Source organism: Taudactylus pleione, unplaced genomic scaffold, assembly GCF_031769625.1.
Source record: "Taudactylus pleione unplaced genomic scaffold, aTauple2 ptg000046l, whole genome shotgun sequence".
Lineage (NCBI taxonomy): Eukaryota > Metazoa > Chordata > Amphibia > Anura > Myobatrachidae > Taudactylus > Taudactylus pleione.
In genome coordinates this window covers 6,782,400-6,809,358 of record NW_028284448.1, presented here as the reverse complement: position 1 = coordinate 6,809,358, position 26,959 = coordinate 6,782,400, and the positions used below count along the sequence as shown (strand labels likewise).

Genomic DNA, 26,959 nt, shown 5'->3' with positions numbered 1-26,959 from the left:
TCTCTTCTCCATACTTTCCCTATATCTACACTCTCTTTTCTTATCTAACTTTTCTTTCCCTTCCGCGGCTCACCAGTCGCATTGCGCTCCTACCTCCTTGCCTTAACCTTTGTGGAGCAACATGAGCCGTCCCCAGCGCGCGCGCTAGGTACCCGCCCGTCTGTCAGACGGTGTCGGGTCCGGCGCGCTTTATCCCCCTCTCTCTCATGTCCTGCCCTCCCGGCGTTTGGGAGGGTCAAGTAAAGCGGCCCCCTTACAAGCAGCAAGCGCTGTGGTCCCGGGCGCGCGGCCGCGGCGGTGCCGCGAAACCCCTCTGTTACTGCCTCCGCCTGCCCCTGGTTCCCCGCTGGTCGCCAGTACTAGTGCGACTAGGGACCAGGGCAGGCGAGGATCGGAAGCGGCCGGGTGTACTACAGCGCCAGCGGGAGTCGCGGGTGCGCGCTCCGGCCGCTCCCGCGGCCATCAGCGGGCAGTCACACCGCCCGTCCCTTCTCCCCCAGTGGCTGCTCAGAGTGAGCCGGCTGAAGTCCGGGGGGAAGGGCGGCGCAAAAGGCCACATAAGCGTGCAGGCCGGATGCCTGTCATGGCGCCGGCTTGCACGCAGGCCAACATTAATACAGGCGGGGGGCATAGTGACAGGCAGGTTAATCCACCCCCTCTTCTGCTGCCCCCTGTTTATGATGATAATGGCGACTCAGACATGGGGTCCCCCATGTCTGCAGCAGCCAGCTCCTCCAGGCCTGCGGGGGTGGCAGCTGCTCAGGTGTCTGCTATGCCTGCAGGGCCTGCGGCACCAGGGAGTGCTCCCTTGCTTGATGCTGGTGCCATAGCCGGACTGCTGGTGTCTGTGGTGGGTGCACTGACACCGCTTTTGACCTAGCAGCCCGGAAACGCTGACACTGGAGGCCCTTCTGCGTCTGCGGCATCCGCCGTGCAGACGCAGCTTGGCCCGCTGGTGCAGCAATTAGGCAGGATTTGCGGTCTTTCCCTCGCTCCCATGCCCGCAGCTCCTTCCGTCTCTTTCTCTCCCTCTGCCATCTCCCTTCCTCAGCCCAATCAGGCTACGGACACAGACAATGCGCACGATGCTGCCTCAGTCTCTTCTTTTACAGACGACAGTCTGGAGGAGTTAACAGTGGTCACAGCCCCGACCAGAAGTGCGACGGCTGAAGTCAGAGCTAACGCAGGCACTGGAGTTACCAATGCCCTTGCCAGTGCTTCTGGTGAGTGTGACAGTACATCTGACTGCAGGTCTACTTCCATTTCCTCCTCCTCTTCAAGCGATAGTTCGCATAAGGCTAGGCGTAAGAGGGCAAGGAGGTCTCGTAGACGTCGCTCACGTCGTCATAGGCATTCTAGCGAACGGTCCTCCGGCAGTAGTACCAGCGTAGATCGCGGAGCGGGTCCGGAGGATGTTGTACACTGCGCTAATACAGCTGTCACTCGAGGTATGCGTACCAGGGTTAAGCAGCGGATCAAAAAAGGGCGCTACGTAGATATGTTCACCCTTACAGCTATGGCGAAGAAAGCTGCTGCGACCGCAAAGACAAAAGGGGGTATTGGTCTGAAGGCCTTTAAGTCTTACACGAATTGGCTATCTCAAAACCAGGCCTTCCGAGTACCTTAATGTTATACGATATTTACACCTGATACATGGCCTATTCAAGGCCTCACGCAGTACGGCGTGGCGTCAATACGACGAAGAGTTTCGTCGAAAGCAAGATCGGGTCAAGGTCATGGAATTGGGTTGTAAAGATGTTGAGGTGTGGATGGAGGTGACACAGCCTACACGCGTCCTTGCTGATCAGTCCCCTGGGCGGCCAGTTCAACCCTCGTCCCCCTCGGCACCAAGGACAGCGAGTGGAGGGCAAAACAAGCGGAAGTGTTACGCATACAATAATGGGAATTGCACCCTTGGTAACAGGTGTCGCTTTCGATACCAGTGCCTCCGCTGCGGCGCGGCACACCCCAGTAAGGACTGCTCCCGCGGTCCAGGAGGAGCTCAGTCCTCCGCTGCGGCACCCTCTGCCAAATGGTCAGGGGCCGGGACTTCGAAGTAAAGCGTCAACTCCCATTCGTCTGGATGCCATGGCAAAATGGTTAGACTGGTATCCTGTGCGGGACGACGCCGCCTTTTTGAGTAAGGGTTTTGCAGAGGGATTTTCGCTTCCAATAATACGGCCTGTCAGTTCCGGGTCCCCTAGGAATTTACGCTCAGCCTGCGATTTACCTCACGTGCTAAAGGATAAGGTTATGAAGGAGGTCGGGCTGGGTCGCATAATTGGACCTTTCCCGCAGCCTCCGATACCCGATCTGGTCCTTTCCTCTGTGGGTGTTGTCCCCAAGAAGGCCCACGGGAGTTACCGTTTAATTCAGCACCTGTCACATCCGTCAGGCGCGTCAGTTAACGACGCCATAGATGTTGAGGTCTGCCGCGTACAGTACCAGTCATTTGAATCTGCGTTAGCGTTAGTTCGTGCAGCGGGTCCGGGTTCTTTCATGGCGAAAGTGGACATTGAGTCCGCCTTCAGATTGTTGCCCCTGCATCCTGAATCATTTCGCATCATGGGGTTTCGGTTGCCGGATGGCTACTACCTGGACAAATGTCTTCCGATGGGTTGTTCGACTTCCTGCGCGTTCTTCGAGCGTTTCAGTTCCTTTCTCCATTGGTGTGTCGCGGTGGGGTCTGGGGAGACGAGCATAGCCCATTACTTGGTCGACTTCTTGTGCGTAGGTCCAGCCGGTTCGCGTCACTGCAATCGTCTCCTTTATTCAGTGCAAGCACTCTTCTCGGAATTTGGAGTACCTATTGCGCACGATAAAACTGAGGGCCCAGCCACTAAGCTGGTTTTCTTGGGTATTGAAATTGATACCTTGGAGGGTCTTTGCCGGCTGCCGCCGGACAAGATTCGTCGTTTGCAGGATACTATCCTCCTAGCGTTGGCAGGACGAAAGGTAACTCTTTGTCAAGGTCAATCCCTGCTCGGGCTGTTTAACTTCGCGTGTTGAGTTATCCCGATGGGGAAGATTTTTTGTCGGAAGCTACAGAGGGCTTTGGTAGGGCTACGTCAACCGCACCATTTTCTGTGGCTGTCGTCTGAACTAAAGCTGGACCTGGCGGTTTGGGAGACATTTTTGGGCGATTTTAATGGAGTGCGCGTCTGGCCTGTGGATCCTCAGCCTAATGCTTGCCTGCAGCGCTTCACGGATGCTGCTGGATCATCAGGTTGCGGATCTTTTTTGGAAGGAGATTGGTGTTTTTCAGTTTGGCCGGCGGAATGGGTGCAGGCAGGATTGACCAAGAACTTGCTCCTACTGGAGCTGTATCCCATAGTGGTGGCATTAGAGCTATGGTGTCAGCGGTTGCGCGACCGTTCCATAGTTTTTTGGTGCGATAACCTGGGGGTAGTACATGCGATCAATAACCAAAGATCGTCATCGCTACCAGTGTTGCGGCTTCTTGCTTGGCTGGTTCTGCGCGCTTTGCAGTTTAACATATTGTTCACAGCTCGTCATGTGCCGGGTACTGATAATTCCATTGCAGATGCGCTCTCCAGACAGGATTGGCGGAGGTTCCGCGAATTGGCCCCTTACGCGGCATTAAAAGGTGAGCTTTGTCCATTTCATTGTTGTCAGATCATCAAACCAGAATGGAAGATCTCGCACGTCGGTCCGTGGCCCCACGGACGTTGACGGCCTACCAAACATCTTGGCAACAGTGGGAGAAGTTTTTGCAAGGACGGAGTTCGTCAGGTAGCTCTCGTTACACTAATATGGTTGCTTTTGTTTGTTTCTTGTTCGATTCCAGCAGGTCGCGGGCTTATGTTGCCCAGAGGCTTGCTGGGATTTCATTCTTTTTGCGCCTAGCGGGGCAGAGAGACATAACTAAGGGTTTTTTAATACAAAGGGCCCTTAGGGGTTGGTCTCACATCAGGCCTGCCACGGATGACCAGCGTCGTCCTATTGGTCCTGATTTGCTAGCGCGTCTAGGTGAAAGTTTGACGGGCATTTGTTCTTCGCAATTCGAGGTTCTGTTATTCCGCCTCGCTTTTCGCATCAGCGAGCTGGTAGCGTCTTCGCGCCGCGCTCAGCCCCCTCTGCTTCGTTGTCACATTTTGCTGCGTGATACGCTGTTGTGCCGTACTCGGCGTTCCAAGACCGATCAGATGGGTAGAGGTCGCTGGGTGTCCCTGAAATCCTGTCCTGATGCCGGTATTTGTCCGGTTCACTTGGCCTCCCAATATACTCTTTGCAGGTCAATGCTGCCGGGGGCTTGGCTTATGCATGCGGATGGATCTCCTCTGACTAAATTACAATTTAGATCGGTCTTCCATCGCTGCATACGGCACCTCGGGCTTTCCCCTTCGGATTACGGCACCCATTCTTTTAGAATAGGTGCCGCCACTTTTGCGGCCTCCTCGGGTCTTTCTTCACAGGAGATCCAGGCTCTCGGAAGATGGAAGTCCAATGCCTACAGAAGTTATGTTCGTCTGAAATCATAAATTGTTATACTTTATTCGTTTGGACTTGAGTGCCTTGGCCAACTCGCTGCCTTTCCGGTGGGGGTCCCGAGAGATTTTGCCCTGTTTTTTGCCCTGCTTTGGACATTGACCGATTAGCTTAATATAATATTAATATGAACGAAAGAAACATAAAAAAGATCCAGCAGGTTTTTTGTAGGTTTTCACCTCGGGTCAAGTCTTCCTCCCCCCCTCCCACCCTCCCACTCCTCCTTTGTGATTTACATACTGCATATATACTTATCTATTTTATTTCTGTATATTTGCAGGTGTCCAGGACGCTAGGCCCATTTGGTTCATTGGTCACTCTTTTATTTTTTGGGCCGGGCAGTTGCGCTTTGCTGTAGATGCCTCCGTGTTCCCACGTTGGGAGAGTGTTAGGTGGTTGGGGCAGAGGGGCATGCTTTGGGAAGCTTTGTTGCGCAACTTGCACAGGTCAGTAGCTGAATTTGGTTCCCCTTTAGTGTTAATTATACATCTCGGGGGCAATGATTTGGGCCAACAAACTTCCTTAGAGTTGCGCCATGCAATTGTTCGTGACTTGAGAGAGGTGGTTCGGTTATTGCCTAACTGCCTTTTGGTGTGGTCCCCTATCATCACCAGGCTTTCATGGCGATATTGCTATAATAGTGTGGCTTTGGACAGGTCCAGGAGGAAGGTTAACAAATGGGTGGCTAGGCACGTGCTGGAATTGGGAGGGTTGGTGGTGCACCATCCTTTAATTCGGATTCAGGATGCCCACCTTTTCTGCAGGGATGGAGAAAGACCAGCAATATTGAAGTGTCCATCTTGCAGCAGTAATAGCGGTGCGCACCCCTTCAATGCACTGATAGGCTGATTTCACCCTATTGGGGTCAGCGGCACCTCTCAACCGAGCAGGATGAATGATGCATTGGCATGGGTGTTGGGGCCGCATCACTTGCTCTGAAAGGGATAGTTGGCCCTTGCAAGTTTTTAAGATCACCCTACCCTTGTCTGGGATAGTTGGCCCTCACAAGTTGTGATTTACTTCCGGCCTAAGACAAGTGGGCGCTGGTTAGTTGCCGTTCTTTCTCCTGCCACCATGTCTACCTTGTAACCAAATAAAGCTGACCAATTAATTTAAACGGCATAACTTGGTCTCCTGTGTTTATTTTAGTTAAGTTTAGTTTAAGTTTATGGGTCACATCTATCATCTGACGATAGAAGTTTAATATAACGGAGGTTAGGAATAGAGCCGACGGCACATAAACTTCTAGTCAGGGATAGAGGGATTAATAAAGTTAAAAATGTTTGTTGACAGTAGTAGGCAGATGCGATAGGACGTTAGGTTAGGGGCGGAGTTAGTGAGAGGGTGTAGAGAATCTACTGTGGTAAAATCTGCCTCTTTGAATTGATCTCCCACCCTCCCTACCCTCTTGTGTCTTGTGTCGGCTTTATTTCATTAGCAGGGAAAGACCGGCAATATTGAAGTGTCCATCTTGCAGCAGTAATAGCGGTGCGCACCCCTTCAATGCACTGATAGGCTGATTTCACCCTATTGGGGTCAGCGGCACCTCTCGACCGAGCAGGATGAATGGTGCATTGGCATGGGTGTTGGGGCCGCATCACTTGCTCTGAAAGGGATAGTTGGCCCTTGCAAGTTTTTAAGATCACCCTACCCTTGTCTGGGATAGCTGGCCCTCACAAGTTGTGATTTACTTCCGGCCTAAGACAAGTGGACGCTGGTTAGTTGCCGTTCTTTCTCCTGCCACCATGTCTACCTTGTAACCAAATAAAGCTGACCAATTAATTTAAACGGCATAACTTGGTCTCTTGTGTTTATTTTAGTTAAGTTTAGTTTAAGTTTATGGGTCACATCTATCATCTGACGATAGAAGTTTATGGCCCTTAGGCTTAACTTAAAATATTCCTCTCAAAATAAAATTTCTATTTTTTTATTGAATTATTATTTAGTCATTACATTAAAAATTAGTTTTGACTTCATTGTTACACCTCCCCATAAAGTATAAATATGTATTTAATTTTTATTATTGCTATCCTAGTATTGGCTTTTCTTGCCACTAAGCAGGTTTTGTAAAAATGTGCTGTCCAAATTTTTAATGTGTGAGCCACATACTGTATAAACTGAAAATGATTCCATATAGGCCAAACCCTACTGAAAAAAGCATATCTTTTGATAAAAAGCTATGACGGTCTTAATGAAGCCAAGGGACACATTAAACAGGCACTCTTTTGCACACTATCTTCTGGAAAACTACAGGATGGACAGGCTTGTTGTCAGCATTTATTTATTTTATTTACCCTTCTTACCAGTGACCATGTTTTGCAGTGAAATATTATCTAGAGATGTGTAGAAAAGATATAGGAAAAAATATGAAAAAGGGATCTTGAAATATTTTATATAAAGTGCATTATATTCTTACAGTGAAATTAGTAAATAGCTGACATAACCATTAGAAAGAGAAGTCAACAATATTTTTTATATATACAAAGGTTTAAGAAGAAAGAAATAGCTGCCTTTATTGTGTCTCCAATTAAGTATAAGCTTCCTGAAGTGTAAGCATCAAACCACTGATACTAGTATAATAATGAGGTGTTTGTGTTCTATTAGCAGAATACATTAAGTAGTGTAGTAATGTGACATGATGCTTAGAATGAAGAGCAGGAACGGAAGAAATGCTATAAAATCTGTATAACAAAATAGATTAAAAACATTTTACCTATGAATTCTGACATTTTCCCATTAACAGATGTCACAACCTACAGCAGAGATAACCCATCGTACTGCTATTTATTCAGTCATGATTATTTAATGTGCAGAAAAATAGTCTTATCTTTGATGCCAGCACTCCTGTCTTCACCCATCATTTGCATGAATAATCTACAGAAGACAGGAAAAACTCACTATATATCATCCACATCACTCCATTGCAAGCGCTCATCCTTAACTAATGCCATGATGGACACTTAATAAGACACAAGTAGGGTCATTAAAGGCTGAGCAGAGAAGTGAAAATATTCTTGAATCTTTTAGCACAGTCATGCTGACTTTTCAAGACAGTGTACTCTTGGGCAATATGCGAATGCCCATTTATATTTATGTGTTACCTCCGTTCTGGTTTTTGACAGGAGAACAGAGATGCGATGAATACTCGCATAGACATCATTGATCTCTATGAAGTAACAGACCGCACACAGGAGCTTTACACACAAAGAAATCCCTTGAGGGATTCAGTCTCCAAATAAATGACAACAGCAGCTGCCAAAAGAAAACTGTGAACTCCTTGGTAGCAAAAATTGTTTTTACAGAGAAACAGGGGTGCTTAATGTTGTATCAATACCTATAGATACTATCTTATTAAATAGAGCACAAATTAGACATATGTCATGAATATTAAATGCAGAATAAAGTAATAAGCTCTAGATAAAACCTGTACTTTCTTAAAGTTTTGTTTAAGTTTTGTATTCTAAACTACTACTAAAAATTAGAGATGTTCAGGTTCGGCTTTATTCGGTTCTTATCGCCAAATTATCACAAGTTCGTATTAGTTCAGATTTCTCTTATTGGCTGTCCAAAACACGTGACAGTCGAAAAGCCAATGGTATGATAAAATTTTTGAGATCCAAACATATCTGAGTAAATTAGAGTAAAACCGAACCACACATCTCTACTAAAAATACACAAATACACAGAATTATAAAATAAACAAACAAAAACACCATAAATGGAAAGTAAACCAAACCACACTGTACTTCAATATATATTGCCCTTATAGTGCTTCAATCCACTTAATAAGTGTAATTCTTTAGAACACGGAAGTTATTTTCATATAAAGTTTTTAAAAACTCAATAGATAGCATTCAGAAATAACTATATAAAAGCCTCCCATTAGGAATTATTCAGTCTCATTTATCAGCTGATTCTGATTAGGGAGTCACTTTGCAAGTTACTTTGCATCTTGGCAAAACTATGCTGCACTGCAGGTAGGATAGATGTAAAATGTGTAAAGAGATATTAAGCTGCATACACACACAACGATTTTGTTACCAACAATTTTATGAACGATTTTATGAACGATTTTCTGTCAGATTATGGTGCATACACACGATCAGATTTTTCCTTCAGATATGAACGATAACGATTTAAAAATCGTTCAGTCGTTCATATCTGAAGGAAAATCGTTCATATCTGACATGCCTGAACGATGGACGATCAACGATGCGCGTTCCCGTTTGTCAGATAACGATCTCTGACATCTGATGGGTTTGCAGTCAGACTTGGACAATTCCATTCATTTTAATGCAGTCAAAAATCGTTCAATCGTTCAAATCGTTCAAAACTTTGGTAAAATCATTCAAATCGTCCAATCGTTCAGTCGTTCATCTGACAAATCTGATAAGTCTGACAAATCTGACCGTGTGTATGCTCCATTATCTGTCAGATTTTTAAAAGTGTAATGAACGATTTTTTTGAACTACAAACGATTTTTGCATATTCCCTTAATGAAAATCGTTGAGTTGATAAGTCTGACTGAACTACATACTACAAACTACAAATGTGAACGCGCATGAACGATTATTGTTCATAATTTGACTCAGAAAGTGAACGATTTTTTTCAAACGATTATCGTTAAATGATATCGTTAAACAATAATCGTTAAACGATAATCGTTCAAAAAAATCGTTGTGTGTGTATGCAGCTTTAGATTTGAAATGGGTGTGTTCAAACTGACATCTAAATTGCAGTGTAAAAAAACCTGTCCAATACTTTTGCCGATGTGAGCTACACACTCAGCAGCCACTTTATAGGGACACATTTCTATTGCTCCATTGATCGCACCAAGGGCCTGATTCAGAGATGAACGCTAATGCCACCGCTGCTGTAATTTGTATGCACCAGCTGTGCAAAAATATGCAATGTTGCAGTCGCTGTGATTTATACTGAGACACCCACCTGCGGCTTTGCAAATCCAAGCAACTGCGTACAAAGATGCAACATCGATCGTAGATCAGTTGACAATTGACCTCCTGTGTAACGCTATGGTCGCGAAGAATGGCCAAGGGAACTGAGATGCCAGAGCCTTTTTATTGCATACAAACTCGAGATGCAGGCTGTGACACGCCCTGAAACCGATAATGACAACACTTGCGTTTGAGCTGCCACTCCCCTGTTACGTCCCCAAAACTGTCCCTGTCTGTCACTCACTTTGCGGATAAATCCTCGATGTGACCTCCGTCGTAATACCAATGCAGCACATGCGCAGTGTGACTTCGATGCATGCACAGACCACCCCGTAGGCCCGACTACGCATGTTCACAGCTGCCAGGGAGTCCGTGAGAAGTCGGCGGAGGGATCTTCGCAACCCCGGAACTCCTTCCCATAGGAAGGAGCGGGGATCCAAGAACATTGGCATATATATATATATATATATTCGCTATACCCCATTACAACATACTTGCAGACTATCTGGCTGCTCCTTCCGGGAGGGAGCAGCCATATCGGCAGAACAGGGGGTATGGCCGGCAAAAGGGGGCGTGGCCGGACGGGCTAAGGTCCTTTTGCGGGTGTGACAGGGGAAGGGGCCTCAAGATCGCGTCATTTTGGCTCCGCCCCTGCTACACAATGCCGCAAAAACAGGCATTGTGAAGCAGGGGGCGGGGCCAAAATGACGTGTCGTTGCCCCCCCCCACTGCGGGGGTTTAACAGGTATAGGCAGGGGGACGGGGGATCGGCGGCTGGCGGGAGGCTTGTCTGCACCCGTTTATCGGGAGGCTCCCGCCCGAATCGGGAGGGTAGGCAACCCTGCATTACAGACACCAAACAGGAAAACAATAACAATGAGCAAAAAAATACTATCAAACGGTCGGTTGATCATAAGTGGAGATTTCCTTATACACTCACAGTTTGTGGAGCCTGTTGGATCCAGTGAAGCAGAGGAGGTGGAGGGTGAGAAAGCACATGCTATATTACGTGAATGCAAACACTGATGCTGGGTAGAACCCTATTTCTTTCTCCCAGGTCAGTCTGAATTGTTCATGGCATGGATTCAGCAAGATGCTGGAAACATTCCCTAGAGATCCAGATTCATCTTGACATGACAGCATCACGCAGTTGCTGCCTATTTGTTGGCTGTACACTCATGCTGCAAATTTCCCATTCCACTGCATTCCAAATATGCACTGATTGAGATCTGGTGACTGTGGAGGCAATTGTAGTACACTAATGCTGGGTCCACACGGGACGATCTGTTCAGCGTACGATATCGCTGAACGATCTCCATTGATATTCCTGGTGTGCTGGATGAACGATATTGTTCATCCACACGACCAACGATGACCTATGGAACGACCAACGATGGACCTATGGAAAATGCACGATATTGTCCAGATTGGCCTGCATGCATGCCCGATGGACGATATTATCGCCCAGCGGGAGTGCGCATCGTTGGTCGTTCATTGCATAAACATTGAACAATATCGTTATCATTCATATCGTTACTATATATCGTTCCGTGTGTACGCACCTTAAGTTCATTGTCATGTTCATGGTGTTGAAGGAGGAGTGTGCTACTTTGCAGACTCCAGTCTTTCTGTCCCTGCAGGGAGGCTTCATGCCTGGTTCCAATATGGCCACCGAGATCACTGCTGAGCATGTGCAAGGGCCATCTTGTTTCTTTTACTGTGTAGAGTGACATGTTGGGAGACAGTCTCCTACTTAGCTCCTATGCAAGACCTGGATAATACATGCATTTAAAGCTGTTCCAGTGTCCCTGTACCGCTACCCAATTGCAGCATACCTTGCTCCATTACCAGTGCAGATGTAACAGTGAATAAGGCTGTACTTGCTATTTCTAAATTAACCAACACCAGTGGTTAAGTAACTGGGTTGTTTATAGTTTGAGTATCCACTTTTGTGTGCATACATAACTTTGCAGTATCAACACCTGAACACACATCACTTCTAACACATGGAACATGTGTGGCACCCGGTGCCTCTGATGTCTGCTTGGACGGGCACCTGGTGAACTATCTATATGGGAAACACAGGAGTGATGATGTGTGTGCGGCGGACCCGGCTCCCTAACTTACAAATGTGCTTGTGGGCCGAGCGGAAGAAGGATGAGTGTGTGAGGAGAGACTTGGGCAGTATGGTAGTCGAGAGTGAGCAGAGAGACTGGACGCCCATGCGGTGCACCGGACCAAGTTCCGCCAGAGTGCGCATCTGTGCCTGGCCCCGAGCTGTGACTGTTGTGCCCTGTTCCAGAGCCTCCGCGGCGCAGACGTGAAGAGGCGAGTTGCGGGCGAGGGGAGAGCGTGGAGGTGCCACTTAAGGTGAGGAAGATCCACACCTGAGAGCCGGAGCTGAGCCATCAGGGAGCTGACACCCTGAGATGAGAGGACACTGGGGAACGCTGCGGTCTGTCTAGTCCAGGGTTGGGGAACCTTTTTTCTGATGAGGGCCATTTTGATATATATAACATTATTCGCGGGCCTGGTGCAGGTCACGCTCCCTCCGTGTGATGTCACATGGGGCTGGGCCACAAATGCCAGTGATTACAGCAATGCCCGAAGCATCCTGAGGATGCTCCGGGGACCTGTAAGGGCAGCGGTGTGACTGTCTGAAGCATCCTAAAGACGCTCCAGGCGGCACTGCTGCACAGATTCTGGCTGCAGGGTGCCATTCTAGGCACCGTGCTAGCCAGATGAGGCTAGCAGAAAAAAGCTCAGAGGGCCATACCAAATGATTCCGGGGGCCCCTGGGCCTGAGGTTCCCCATCCCTGGTCTAGTCCGAAGACTGGTGCCAAGTAAGAGTAATATATAGCACTCATGGTGCACATGACCCCCCAAAACATCCCCCTAGTGAGGTAGAAGATCGCAGGCTGCATAGACTGACATCCCAGTCTGATACCTGCATTGTGAGCCGTTTCACTGCAATACCTAGGCTGCCTGACAAATAGGGGAAAGTGACAGGAGAATATCCTCCACATGTGGATTTCACATATAACCTACCTGAACCCCTCCAGAGCGACCCTTGTCCATTTAAACAGAGCCAAATGACATATTGACTCGGCCACCTAAGTGCCCTATTAAAGTGTGCATCTACCGAGGACAGTGAGTGAAGGAAATTGACTTAAGTAGAAATCTGCATCTCTTGTCCAAAGTGTATATTAATGGAGACCTAGCACCACCTAGGTGTGACAGACAGGAAGCGGGACACTGTATTTAAAGGGAACTGCTATCTTCAGTGGATGTATTTACAGACATTTGCCAGATACACGTTTCACCTGCTGATACATTAGTGAAAGTCAAGTCCAGAGATTTTCCTGACCATGTGATTACATGTTAAAGGGACAGAATACTGTGCCTAACCCTCCGCATAGCCCCAGGACATGAAAACCTTTATAATTTCAGTGACTTTGGAACATTCACCGAAACCACAACTAGAAGTTATATTCATACAGTATATATATATTCACGCACTTAAAAGTTTGGGACACCTATCCTGTGCACATGTATTTAAGAGGAACACATTGTATGCTGAATCAAGGTGTAGTTAAGTGATTATTAATTAATGTGGGAGTACTTTCAGTGACGTCAGTAACAGTTACAGTAATATTGCATAGTTGTTTGTGGTATGCTATCATTTTGTGACTTTGTCGAATCGATGTGGTTATGTACTCTCGAGATGTTATGAGAATGCCATACTAAAAGGAAAGGAATGTTATGTCATTGAGTATTGATGCTAATTTATTTTTGCTATTAATGAGATACCCCAGTAGTAGTCCTCCCCCTTGTAATGCCCCCAGTAGTAATCCCCCTTGTAGTGCCCCAAGTAGTAGCCCCCACCCCCCCAGTAGAGAGACACGTAATAAAAAAAAATAAAAAAACACTTACACTTTCCTGACACCCCGCTCCCAGTCCCGCCGCTGCTATCAGCTCCTCCGTCCGTCCTCCTGGGCCGCTTTGCATCATGGGAGAGGCGTCATGATGTCATGTCATCTCTACCATTACCCACTGCGGGAGCCGGAAGATGGCTACCGCAGTGGGAGCAGCAGCAGCCGATGAGAGTCTGACAGACTCTCATCAGTTGCTGAAACAAACACACAGCTGCCGGAGCCGGCGGCTGTGTGTTTGTCACTGTGTAGCGCTGACCGAACTCCGTCCGGTCAGCGCTACACGCGCGGAGCAGCTGTGTCACAGTGACACAGACTGCCCGTGGCCCGCATGGCGCTGCGGCCCGGGGAGCACATGTGAGTCCTCTCACTCCCTGCCCAAACTAAAGTAGTAGCGGCAGTGGTGGGGGTGCAGGACCTGGGCCCCTCCAACAGGCTCGGGTAAATAGTACCTGCTTCCTCCCTCTCTCTGCGCCCCTTGGTACAAGGAAGGATGCATCCATGGATTCATGTTGGATATGCTAACTTCGGACTCGTCAGACCAGCAAATGTTTTTTATCCAATCTTTAACTGTACAGTGTTGGTGAGCCGGTGCCCACAGTAACCTCGGTTACCTGTTCTTAGCTAACAGGAGCGATTTGACTGTTATCATGCACTGTTATTTGAGTTATTGTCACCTTCCTGCCTGGTTGTACCAGTCTAGCCATTATCATCTGAACCTCCCGTTACTAAGTTATAAGTTCTACCGCATTAACACCTGCAGGATGGTATTTTTATCTTAGGGGTCAATCGAATTAGACGCGATGATCTTGCAGGTGCAAGCCATTGCGGCAACAGCCACACTTTAAGGCAGGCCGAAGTCGCACAAAAGTGCTCGCATACCCCGTAGGGCTCCGCGCTAAATTGTGCGAATTTGGCTTCTATTGCCTGCATTTTAATGCTGTGGCAACGGCAACTCACACCCTTTGCGGCTAATTGGATTGAGCCCATAGAGTCAATACAACCACCATAAAATCCTTGAAGCAGGTGTGGTATAAAAGATCAACAGCCAATTAACACCCAATTGTCGACATGCAATCGGTTGACATGGACAAAAGGTTGATGTTGCAAAAGGTCAACAGGGTTAAAAGGTCAACAGGTTAAAATGGTCAATATATCAATAGTCAACACAGAAATGGCCCCTAGGGCCTAACCCTAACCCTCCCCCTGATGCTAAACCCTAACCCTCCCCCTAGTGCCTTACTCTATCCCAGGGATGGGGAACCTCGTATAAGGCAAACAGAATCATTTGGTCTGGCCTGCTGAGCTTTTTTATGCTATCCTCATCTGGCTAGCAGGGTGCCTAGAATGGCACCCTGCCACCAGAATCTATGCAGCAGTGCTGCCTGGAGCATCCTTAGGACGCTTCAGACAGTCCCACCGCTGCCCTTACAGCTCCCTGGATCATCCTCAGGATGCTCTGGGCATTGCTGTAATCACCAGCGATTGTGGCCCGCCCCATGTGACATCACACGGAGAGGGCGTGGCCTGCACCGGACCCACAAATAATAGTATATATATCAAAATGTCCCTCAGCAATAAAAAGGTTCCCCATCCCTGCTCTAGCCTAACCCTAATTGTCCCCTTCGGCAGCCTAATCCTAACCCTCACCCTAACCTCTAACCCTAACCTTAAAAATGTTGAAAAACCATAAACAGTGTCAACCAATTTTGTGTCGACATTTTGTGTGTCGACCATTTGAACCTGTCAACCTTTTGCACTGTTAACCTTTTGTACATGTCAACCATCTGGTGTCGATCTATTGGCTGTCGATCTTATATCCAGATACACTTGAGGAACGTCTGCCCAAGTCTTACATGGAAAAATATTGCATTGAAAGAGTGTGCACTTTCTTATATCACATCAATGTGTGATGCATAAAGATAAATGTATTGGGAAGTTGTGCAACAAAATGGTAATTCTGCCAGGAAATGTCAATAGTCTAGGTTGGAGTGTTGCCTTCTCAAAGGGGTGTAGACCCGGACGCTAAGCCGCGGACGCACGCTATGGGTGATTGTCGCCCGTCTGTGCATGCATCGCAGTGCGCGTGCGCGAACCAGTCATTGCAATCGGGAATCGTGCGCTCTTGACACAAAGTCTGAGCACTACTTTGAGTGACAGATAGTGCTGTTTGTGGGTGGTAACAGGGGAAGGTGCTTGAGAACGGGGGAGTGGTGCTGCATCAAAATAGAGTTTAAGGGGCATGCATAATTAGCATGGATGTGTCATTGTACACGTCACTTGGTGTATTTCAGCCTGCAGTGATTGCAGTGGGGTAGAGTCTACCTCAACCTCGTCATGCAGCTCCGATGGCTCTGTAATCATACACTTCCTGGGGATGATGTGTGCTAAGAAAGAAAAGTTGGGCGTCTTTAGACCAGCGTGCGTTCGCTCTCCCATCACTCTCTAAGACATAGAGGGCATCCTTACACCAGACAGCGCGATCACGGAATTTACATACCCGGCCCCTTTTGGCAGCGAGAGAGCGCAGCTTAGCGTCTGGGTCTGAATCGACCCCAAAGTCCTTCATGCCTTACGCACAGAACCACAAGTCTAGCAATGAATCTTGAACACTGAGGGCCTGATTCAGAGACCTAGGCTAATGCATTCACAGCTGCAATCCCGGCTGGAAATGTACTGAGACGCCCACCTGTGGTTTTGCAGATCCAGGCAAGGACGGACAAGTACGCAGCCATCGTAGCAGATCGTTTGACAATCGGCCATCTGAGTAGCCCTATGGTCACGCAGAAGGGCCTCCTGAACTGAGATGTCAAAACCACTTTATCTGCCTTGGTACAGGATCACAGACACAGACTAAAAAAACGGCCAGTACACACCTAAGTTTTATGCCGCGACCCCCCCCAAAACTTCCTCCAAACAGTCATTTATTTAGCAAAAAAATCATCTCTGTGAGTGTCATTGAAAATGTACCTTAGTGCGTGTGCAGTGTGACTGACGCATGTGCAGTCCACTGATAATCACTCAACTGTGTAAGTATTGGAAGAGTGTACATCTCTGAAGTACATATCAGGCTCTGTGTTCATATATTGACAAATATAGTGGCTCCATTTTCTACTAGACAAGTTAGGACCTCTGTGCCAGGTATATTATTCTCTAAGATTTTTAACAACAAAAAAAAATCAGATTTTGATACTGGCCGGCAAAGTAAACATTGAACTCATTGGATTGCAAAGCTTTATACATCTCAAATGTCCTGAGATTTGTTATAAAAAGATAACAGAATGATTTTATGCTTATTTTATCTTCTTATTCAATTTTTTGCCTCTTGGTTTTCCCAGTAAAAGTAATGGGTAAGTCAGTTTTGGATAAAATAGCATATATGGGGTGTGCAGTAATTCATTTAGGGCATATGTATCCTAAAGCTTGGGCCAGCATCATCTATAACTACAGACATTCATATGACACTGAACAAAACTAGCATTTCATTTGTCTACATAGGTAATGTGGTATAAGTAGTGGCGTAACTACTGCACTCGCAGCCCCCGCGGTGGCTTGGAGGCGCTGGGTAGCTTGGGGGCGACGGGGGCAGTGGTTACGCCACTGCAACTGTGAGCGCTGGCCTCTGAAGTGATCGGAGGCTAAGGAAGCCTCCGATCACTTCAGAGGCCAGCGTTCCCAGTAATGCAGTGCGCGGGTGACGTCATGACATCACCCGCGACCTGGGGAACCTGCGCGGCCGCGTCTGCTGGATCTATTTAGATCCAGTCAGCGTGGCAGCAGGAAAGACAGCCCGGATGACAGCGCGCGGAGTAAGGTAAGTACCGGGGGGAGGTTTGGGGAGGCCACAACTACCGGGGGCATCACTTGAGGGGCACAACTACAGCAGGCACTACTAAAAGGGGCACAACTACAGAGGGCACTACTAAAAGGGGCAAAACTACAAGGGGCACTACTAGGAGGGGCACAACTACAGGGGCCACTACTAAAAGGGGCACAACTACAGAGGGCACTACTAAAAGGGGCACAACTACAGAGGGAACTACTAAAAGAGGCTCATCTACAGGGGGCACTATTAGAAGGGGCACAACTACAGGGGACACTAATAAAAGGGGCACAACTACAGGGGGCACTATTAGAAGGGGCACAACTACAGGGGGCACTACTTGAAGGGGCAAAACTACAGGGGGCACTGCATATGGGCACATTACAGGGGGCACTACTTTAATGGGCACAATTACAGGGGGCCCTGCATAATGGGCACTACTACAGGGGGCATTGCATAAGGGGCACTATTACAGGGGGCATTGCATATGGGGCACTACTACAGGGGGCCCTGCATAATGGGCACTACTACAGGGAGCATTGCATAAGGGGCACTATTACAGGGGGCATTGCATGAGGGGCACTAGTATAGGGGGCATTGCATTTTGGGGCACAACTACAGGGGGCACTGTATAGGGGGCACTAACTTGATACACACAGTTTACAGGTTATAAACTATGTTCCCAATAATCTGGTTCTACACGGACATAAAAACTGTGCAACCTGTCTTGAGCTGAGGTGACAGACTGGCAGGAGCAGAAAGGACGGTTGGTGAAGTAGATCTGTCAGGGTGGGATGTAATGGGCATTACTGTTTGGCATAATGTGTATTTGGCATTATTGTGTGCACAATTTGCTATTAGGGGCATTACTGTGTGGGATAATGTGTAAGGGGCATTACTGTGTGGCATAATGTGTTGTATGTGGCATTACTGTGTGGCATAATGTGTTGTATGTGGCATTACAGTGTGGTATAATGTGAAATAGGGGCATTACAGCATGGCATAAATTTGCTATAAGGGCATTACTGTATGTCATTATGTGTTATACGTGGCATTATTGTGTGGCATGTGTAATGAGCTATGCTGTGTGGCATAATGTGTTGTAAGGGGCATTCCGGTGTGGCACACTGTGTTATAAGTTGCATTACTTAGTGTGTCATAATGTGTAAGGCACGTCACTGTCGTCTTTGGGTGTGTTTGATCTTTGGGGGGGGGCGCCTGAAACATTTTTGGCATGGGGGAGCAAAATTTATAGTTACGCCACTGGGTATAAGGTCAGTATAATTTCCCCTAACTACTGTATATGCACTTCATTCTATTAGCACATCTGGACAGAGCCGTAACTAGACTTTTTGGTGCCCTGGGCCAATAAGTGCACTGGCGCCCCCCCTCCCCATATTTCAAATAACGCCATTAGACATGCACCCGAGAAAGGGTCAGATAGCTCCATGTGTAAGGTGTCTGTGTGCCATGTTAGAGGTGATACATTCCAGTCCTGGGTATGACATGACAGTATTTTGAAATGTGTGAGTTAAAAAAAAAGAGGATGTGACTGAAGGTGCTCGGGGAGATGGCCAGATGGAAGGGGAGTCAGCCAGGGAAGAGATAGGAGAGGCCAGGAGATGTCAGGCATAAAAGAAGAGGAAGCTACAAGTGAGAATGATTATAAACAGGAAAATGACAGGCCCGAACAGCGCCTCCTGGCCTACGGTGCCCTGTGCGGTGGCTCAAGTTATACCACCCTAGTTACGGCTCTGCATCTGACAGCACATCTGTCTCCCCCAGGGCCAGCTCGAGCCATGTTCGACCAGTGCAGTCAAACGGACGCCACCCCATAGAGGGCGCACCCCTCCCAGCCATTCCTGATTTCAGCAGGACAATCTCATTTTTTGGACACTGACCCACTGTTCCACAGTCAGTCAGGGCAGTCGGGAGGTTGTCACCTCCACCGCCTCCGCTGTGTGGCGGTGCCGGCTCCGGAGAAGAGGAATGGATGCCGCGCACATGCGCGCAGCATCCATTCAGTGCCGGAAGAGAGCTGGAGGCATCCCAACTACTGACGTAGTGCTGGCCTCGCCCCCAGCCTGATGTTAATGGGAGGCGTGCCATACGGGCCCACCCCCAAATAATGTTATTTAGGGTGTGTGGCCTATGGTAATTTGCATTTCTGGTCGTGTCAATCACCCGTCCTACACAGGGCGAGACCCTGGTCTCCAAAATTGTGTGTGTGTGTGTGTGTATATATGTGTATATATATATATATATATATATATATATCATATTATACAAGATTAATTTAACTTTATTGCATTAGGGAAATATATTTAAAGCACTAAAACAAATAATATAAGTTTTATTTGTGTTAAGATACATCTAATTTGAAATTTAAGCTTCTCAACAAAACTGACCGCAAAACCCTATCACGTAGCAGGTCTGCAGAGTGCAGCAGATGTAGATATGTTATGTAACCTGATCCTAAATTGTTGTTGGGACTCGTAGCCCAGAACACACATTTGCAGGAGAAATGTGACAATTTCACTCTTGTTTGAAAAATGAGAAGTTGTAGAGTAACATAACGCATAACTAGGATACAAATAACAGTGGAGGTCTGGATCACACAGGTATATATACTAGTCCAGATTGCTATCTTAAAAACAATAAGCAAAGGGGCAGGTAGCATGGTTGTACTTCTGTGAAACCTTCCATAACAAAGACAAGATGATAGCTACTCCCACACTGAGGTGACCTTCGTTATAAGAAAGGTGGTAAAGAATGGGGTAAAAATGAGAGGTAATCTACAACAGGTCACAGATCTATCTCTATGGACTTCCACAGATTTATTCAAGGCCAGATCCTGAAGAGTGGGTGACGGTCATAACGATAAAGACCTTCCATTTACTTATATTCACCTCCACCGTCCCCCAAAACCGCAAGTGCAACCACTCATTACTACCACATGTCAAAAGTGATTGCATTTGACATGTATGTCACTGCCATTTAACCCAATTCCAATGGATAACCAGCCTAAATGTCAAGCAATGAAATTTTGTCAATTCTAATAAAATAAGACAGAAGTTATAACCTTCGGGTTTTTGATGGGCAAAATGCTTGAGACATTGAGCCATATTCAATTAGAGGCGAAGTTTTCGCCTGTCCGACTGTTCGCTTTATTCGCCTGTTTCAGAGGCGAATTTATTCTGTGCTCGTCCCCGCTTTTCGCCTAATTCAATTGCAAACTGGCGAAAATGGAAATAGGCGAATGCGGAACAGGTGAAAAGTACTGAAAGAATTGGGGAAATTAGTCTGTACCCCAGAAAAAGATGCTCTAACATAGGGAATCAATATAGATGTGTACTAATAGCCCTAATAAGACTATTTTGGGTACTTAAGTTGTGTAAATTGCTTGCTATTAGCGTCTTTGTAAAAGTGGTGAAGAATGGCATAAAGCTGTATTTTTTGGTGAAAATAAGTAGTCCTGTCAAATTTGGGGTGCTTGAAAATGGGTGCAAGCATGTTTTTATGTCTCTAAAGTGAACTTTTAAAAACCGTGAAAAATCCACCTGCTGCATGCACCTGCAATCCCAAAAACACCTGACCCATACTTGCAGCTCCCTAAGAAGTCTTTTTCGCTACTTTTAATGTTTATCCCCCCACTTTTTAAATTTTCACCCCAAAAATGACATGTCTTTTTTGGGGTGTTCTTAGGTTTTAGTTTCTGTTTTTTTTTTGCAGATTTGTCCTTTGGGGGGCTGTCCCAAGGGGTCTGAGTTGTTTCCCCACGTTTGCACCCCAAAATAAAGATTTTGCATTTCTTTTCACCAGCTATTGATTGGAGAATCATTTTTGGAGAATTGTTTCCACTTAGGCGAAATTGTCCTGGAATTGAATTTGGCTAATTTTTTTTTAGAGGAATTTTTCGCAAAAAAACAGGCGAATATGGCTTTTCATCTCTAATTGAATTCCCCTCATTGTGACTGGCGCAATGAAATATTGTTTGAGTCTTTAAGGTGAGAGATCATGCTCTAGTAAAGTATTTTCATATGTAGCCATTATTGTGTTGTGCTTTGTGCAAAGTGTTCACTTCCTAATTTGGATACACATTATAATAGAAATTACAGTTCAAATATGTTCATTTGAACAAAATGTTATAAAATGAATATATACATTAAAATCTTTATGTTATCCTTACTTAATGTCAGATACCTATACCGTTTTATATGGTAATGCTTCAAGTTAGTTAGCTGGCAATAAATATATTTATTTGTGGCACTTTCCTTTTTTTGAACTGATATTACAAAACAGACCAGCAAAAGGGAATGAATACAAACAATTACATTTGTGAGCTGCTATTATGGAGCAACCAAAATGCCGTGTTTATGAGCGTTTCTGTCACAGAGCTGCTGCCATGACTAGACTACAACCACCTGCTCCCAGAGCTGACAGTTGGACAATGTGAGGGGTAAGGGCTAGTATTTCACCTAGGCAAGAGATTCACCTCCTGCTCAATAAGTACACAGGGAAGTACCCAGCTTCTGACTGTACAGAACCCTAGGCTAAGCCTACCAGGAGCTACGTTCTACTTCCATTTTGGTTCTGACAGTGTGCTCAGAGGAGGAGGAATACCACCTCTGTGGTACATAAATAGAGGTTGGTCAAAACTTGGTAACAGCTTTCAATTACAAAGAGAGAATAGCTTTTCTGACTTTACTGAATCGTACACAGAATATATATGTGTGTGATTCATATGCATTACGGAAAGAAAAGGAATAGCAACAACGTTTATGTTAATGTTAATAAGTCCTAAATACAAGCAGTTGGGTGATCCATGTTTCTCCTGTCTCTTACCTTGTTTCTCTTGAAGTATGCTCTCCGGCAGGCAGCAAAGCACTTCTCACTGCAGAAGCTTTTCACCTCGCTCCCCATGCTTAGGGAGTAACGCTTAATCCCCACCTTCTGGCACCAGGCACACATGATTTGCACATTTGACACATCATCCTCTATAGTGTAGAAGAAAAAAATATGACATGTTTGTATGATATTACAAATATTAGGCAAAAATATATACCTGTATATAAACAGTATATAATGATCTTTATAATAAGAAATACTAAAGCTAAAACATGATGTTCCTTATGAAAATACATTCATACAGATTTAAGCCGATGTAAAACAGCAATGAAGAAACCATTCACCTGCATTGAGAATAAATTATAAAATGTCCAAATCTGCTGGCTGTAGCCATAAAACCAACAAAACACTGATGCCAATGATCAAGCCTGGAAATCCACTTTTAGGGACATGTTTATCGCCCCCAAAAATAAAGATTCCTTATCATGGCAATTTGCGGCAATAAGGAATATGTATTGCCTGAATGTACCATTAGTGAGTCGCTTTGCATTCCGGAGCTTGGTAAATCAGGCAGCACAAGTATATATGCGGCATATCCCCTGAAAACAGCTATCTGCAATATTAAGTGCCCCTAAGAGTTAGAAGGAGGGAGCGGTTCTCTCCATTTCTGGCAGCAACAGCATCCCCCATAGGTTTCTATGGGGGCTGCTGTGCTGCCAGATTTACCTAGCTCCAGGATGTATTAGCCTATAGTATGCTAGGAGCTACCTTTTGTTGCTTTTTTCGGGAGAGAGCTCTGAAGGATCGCTCCCCAGTGGTTCCAGTGGCCCCATTGTCTGTCAGTGCAAGCAAAGCAGCAGCGCAGCTGAGGGGGCAACGGAGGAAGTAAATTGATCACAATGTTATCACATTATTTCTCACTGATCGCTGGAATAGGCTTCTATCGGAGTCTCTTTCCTCAGAAATGATACATGTGGGCGAATAAAGGTTCCGTATTGACTCAATAATAGGAATCTTTATTTTCGAAGTCTGGCTGCAAATGATAATAAAAAAGTACCAAACCAGTTTGCAATTTAAATAGCATATTATTTACTACAATGCAACAAGGAAGGAGGCTGCATGTACCATGATGTCTCAGTGAGAGGAAGAAGCTCTCAAGAACCAAAATGCTGTTGAGAAGAGGGTCATCTACTCAGTAAAATGAAAGATGCCAAGCAGGAATGCTGCACTATTAGATGGGAATAATTACAGGGATCTCTTGTTTTAATCCCGGAGGATGATGTGCAACGCAGAATAGCACAGGCTGCCAGAGTAGGAGAGGGGTTCTTTTTTAAATAATTCCTGAACTTAGTTATTTTTATTGACAGCGAAGATAGCTCACACATTATGCGGTTTCAGCTATCTCGTGGTTTGGCAACCATGATAAGTTTCACAAATTCTATGTAAAAAAATCTTACAGGGGATAACTAATGAAGCATTTCACAAAACATCAGTTTTTCAGCAATTTGGCACATACAGTAGTAAATCTGGTGGTTTTAAAACAGCAAGAAAATTGAACAACCATCGGTTACAGTAGTACATTACGCCCTTGATTTAAAAGAAAATTATAAATCATTTTGTAAAGAAAATGGATGTTTAAAAAAATGGTAATAGTAGAACAATTTATCAGAGATTTCTAGTGAACGTGGCCCGGTCATTGGCAGGCTATATATACTGCACACAGACATGATTGCTGGGAACATTATGGAGGAGCCATTGCACAGATCAAACAGTAAAAAAAAGACAATAGTATGTGAAAAGGCACTCACTAATGTCCAGGGAAACTCCTGGATTTTGAACAGTGGCCAGGATTGTGCTAGATGAATACATTGAAAACCATGTAATAAGTAGGGATGTGCACCGGACCATTTTTGCCGGATTTGGATTTGGTTCTAATTCGTCGTCCGGCTTTGGATTTGGATTTGCCAAACTGCGGTGACTGGCTTTGGATTTGGATTTGGATTCTTTTACAAAAATTTACAAAAAAAGCTAAAATCACATAAATTGGTCTTTTTTTTCTTCCTAGAGTATTATTAACCTCAATAACATAAATTTCCAGTCAATTTAGACCACCTCACAGCTTATAATATTGTTTCAACATTATTGGCCAAAGGTTGCAGTGAGCTGACTGGTTACTAAGCGACAAAGCAGCGGCACAACGACACAGACACCACAGTATAAAGCACATCTATGACACATTGCACACAGCAGTGGCAGTAATGAAAAGTAGTGCACCCACCCAGTGGGGTACGGCCCAAGGTCACAGTCACAGAGCAGAGCAGAGTACTTGTTTACATAGTGGGCTACGGCCCAAGGAGTCACAGTGCACAATCTTATTCACATTACACCGCACATAGGGCCTGATTCACATTACATCATAAAGTAGTGTCTCTTATTTATGTTACGACACACAGTAGTGCCCCTTTTACACAATGCCCACAGTAGTTACCCTTTTACACAATGCCCACAGTAGTGCCCCTTTTACACAATGCCCACAGTAGTGGTGTCCCTTACACAATGCCCCCAGCAGTGGTGCCCCCTATGCAGTCCCCTTAGTAGTAGGGTCCCCTATGCAGTGCCCCCAGTAGAATGCCCCCCAGTAGTATGCCCCCCCAGTAGTATGCCCCCCATTAGCAGGCCCCCCCAGTAGTATGCCCCCCATTGGCAGGCCCCCCAGTAGTATGCCCTCCCAGTAGTATGCCCCCCATTAGCAGCCGCCCCAATAGTAGCCCCCCCCAGTAGTATAGCCCCCCCAGAAGTAGGCTGCCCCAGTAGCAGGCCCCCCCAGTAGTAGGCTGCCCCAGTAGCAGGCTGCCCCAGTAGTAGGCCCCCCAGTAGTATGCCCCCCCCAGTAGTATGGCCCCCCCAGTAGTATGGCCCCCCCAGTAGCAGGCCCTCTTAGTAGCAGGCCCCCCACAGTAGTAGGCCCCCCCGTAGTATGGCCCCCCCAGTAGTATGCCCCCCCAGTAGTATGGCCCCCCAGTAGCAGGCCCCCCCAGTAGTAGGCCCCCCCAGTAGCAGGCCCCTCAGTAGTATGCCCCCCCAGTAGCAGACCCCCCCAGTAGCAGGACCCCCCAGTAGTGTGGCCCCCCGGCACCCCCAGTAGCAGACCCCCCCCAGTAGCAGACCCCCCCAGTAGCGCCCCCGGCCCTTACACAAGTAAAAAAAAAAAAACTTACCTGTATCCCCGCTCCCGCGCCGTCCGCTCTGCATCCATGCGCTGAGGAGGGAGCCGGAAGACGGAGCTCCTGAGTGAGCTCCAGCCGGCTCCCTCCGTGCAGCAGTCTGTGTGACTCTCATTGGCTGCTGTAACAAACACACAGCTGCCGCTGGCGGCTGTGTGTTTGTTCTCTGTAGGGAAGACCGCTATCACAGCAGTCTGCCCTACATAATAGGAGCCCTGATGTCGGATTCTCTAGCAAGAATCCGACATCAGACGGCCACCGTTCGGCCCCGAACGGGGATCCGAGTCAGGCGGTGAACACCCGAACAGGGTTCGGGTGGACTCGGATCCCCAATATTCGGAGCGGTTCGGTTCGGATTCCACAGAATCCGAACCGCTCATCTCTAGTAATAAGTATGTAGGAGGGCTTTGTCCAAACTAAATTATTTGTAACAGCATCCAGTATTTACCCTGCATGCAAGTAAAAAAAATTTATTTGCTCCCCTGGCAGTGTAACATGTTTGTCCATATGCAAAGTTATTTACTCTTTTTTTGCTTTACTCCCAAATCAGAATCAGGCTCTAGGCCTAAGTCTGAGTCGCATGTAAAGTGGCTGTAGTTGCGGGCAGCCATGGAAGCCACATTTACTACTTTGTGCTAATGAGAGATTGCGTAAGGCTAATGCTGGGGTTTCATGCATCTGTAAGCAGAAACCTGTGCCGCCCATTGATTTTACGCTAGCGGACACAACTGTCATCATCAGTATCAGCACTTGTACCAGCCCCATGCTAGGTGCAAGAGATCCGTCAGAAACAGCCTGACTAGCACAGAGCTTTACATACACACCCACAACACTCTCATGACACTCCCACAAGTCAGAGTGGTTACGTGCGATCACATTGTCACTGTCCAGTTCCTGTCCCAAAATGCCCAAGTTCCACCTCACTCAGAATAGGACAGAGGGGTTGGGTACGGGATGCCGGCGCTCGGTATCCCGGCGGTCAAAATCAAAACACCGGCATCCCGACAGGGTTAGGATACCGACACTTGTCGGTAGGTATCCTAACCCTTCTTATACCCCTAACCCTCCCTTCCCGGTGCCTAAGCCTAACTTCCCCGCCTAGTGCCTAAACCTAACCCCCACCCTCCCCACACCCTAAATCTAACCCTCCTCCCTAGTGCCTAACCCTCCCCAGTGCCTAACACTACTACTTACCTTCAGGATACTGGCGGTCGGGGTCCCGGTGCCAGGATTCTGACAGGTATTGGGATTTCGACACCGGTATTCTAAGTGCCGGCATCACCTTTGCCGGGATATTGACCACATCCTGGACAGAGATATGCACAAAATGCTTACATTTACTTCTGCGCATGCGCAGTATGCAAAACTCGCCATTTTTGTCCATGCTAAGAGATACATCCATCTCAGATTAGGCCCTATGTATGCAGAAACAGAAAGAAGGTGAGGTACAGGAAGAAGTGGGTGTGGAGCAGGGGTGGTTTAAGAGAGAAGTGGGCCCATGTGTAGACCATACTTGCCAAATGTCCCGCAATACGGGTGGCACTCCTGCCCCCCCCACACTTCCCTCCTCACCCCCCTGTACTTACCTGTCAAAGTGGGCGGTCCGGAGGGGTAACATGATACGATTCGCGCTGAATCACGTCATCGTAGCCCCATCCCCTGCTTTA

At 46.8% G+C, this 26,959-nt stretch overlaps 1 protein-coding gene across 2 annotated transcripts in view; it reads right to left on the bottom strand.

Moving 5' to 3' along the window:
- The window catches only part of SOBP (sine oculis binding protein homolog), a 212,192-nt gene that overhangs the window by 98,714 nt on the left and 86,519 nt on the right, over positions 1-26,959 (bottom strand). For both annotated transcript variants that reach the window (XM_088460445.1, XM_088460446.1), the window contains exon 4: positions 22,066-22,217. In XM_088460445.1, coding sequence (XP_088316571.1) covers positions 22,066-22,217 — 152 coding nt within the window. The remainder of the gene's footprint in view (positions 1-22,065; positions 22,218-26,959) is intronic.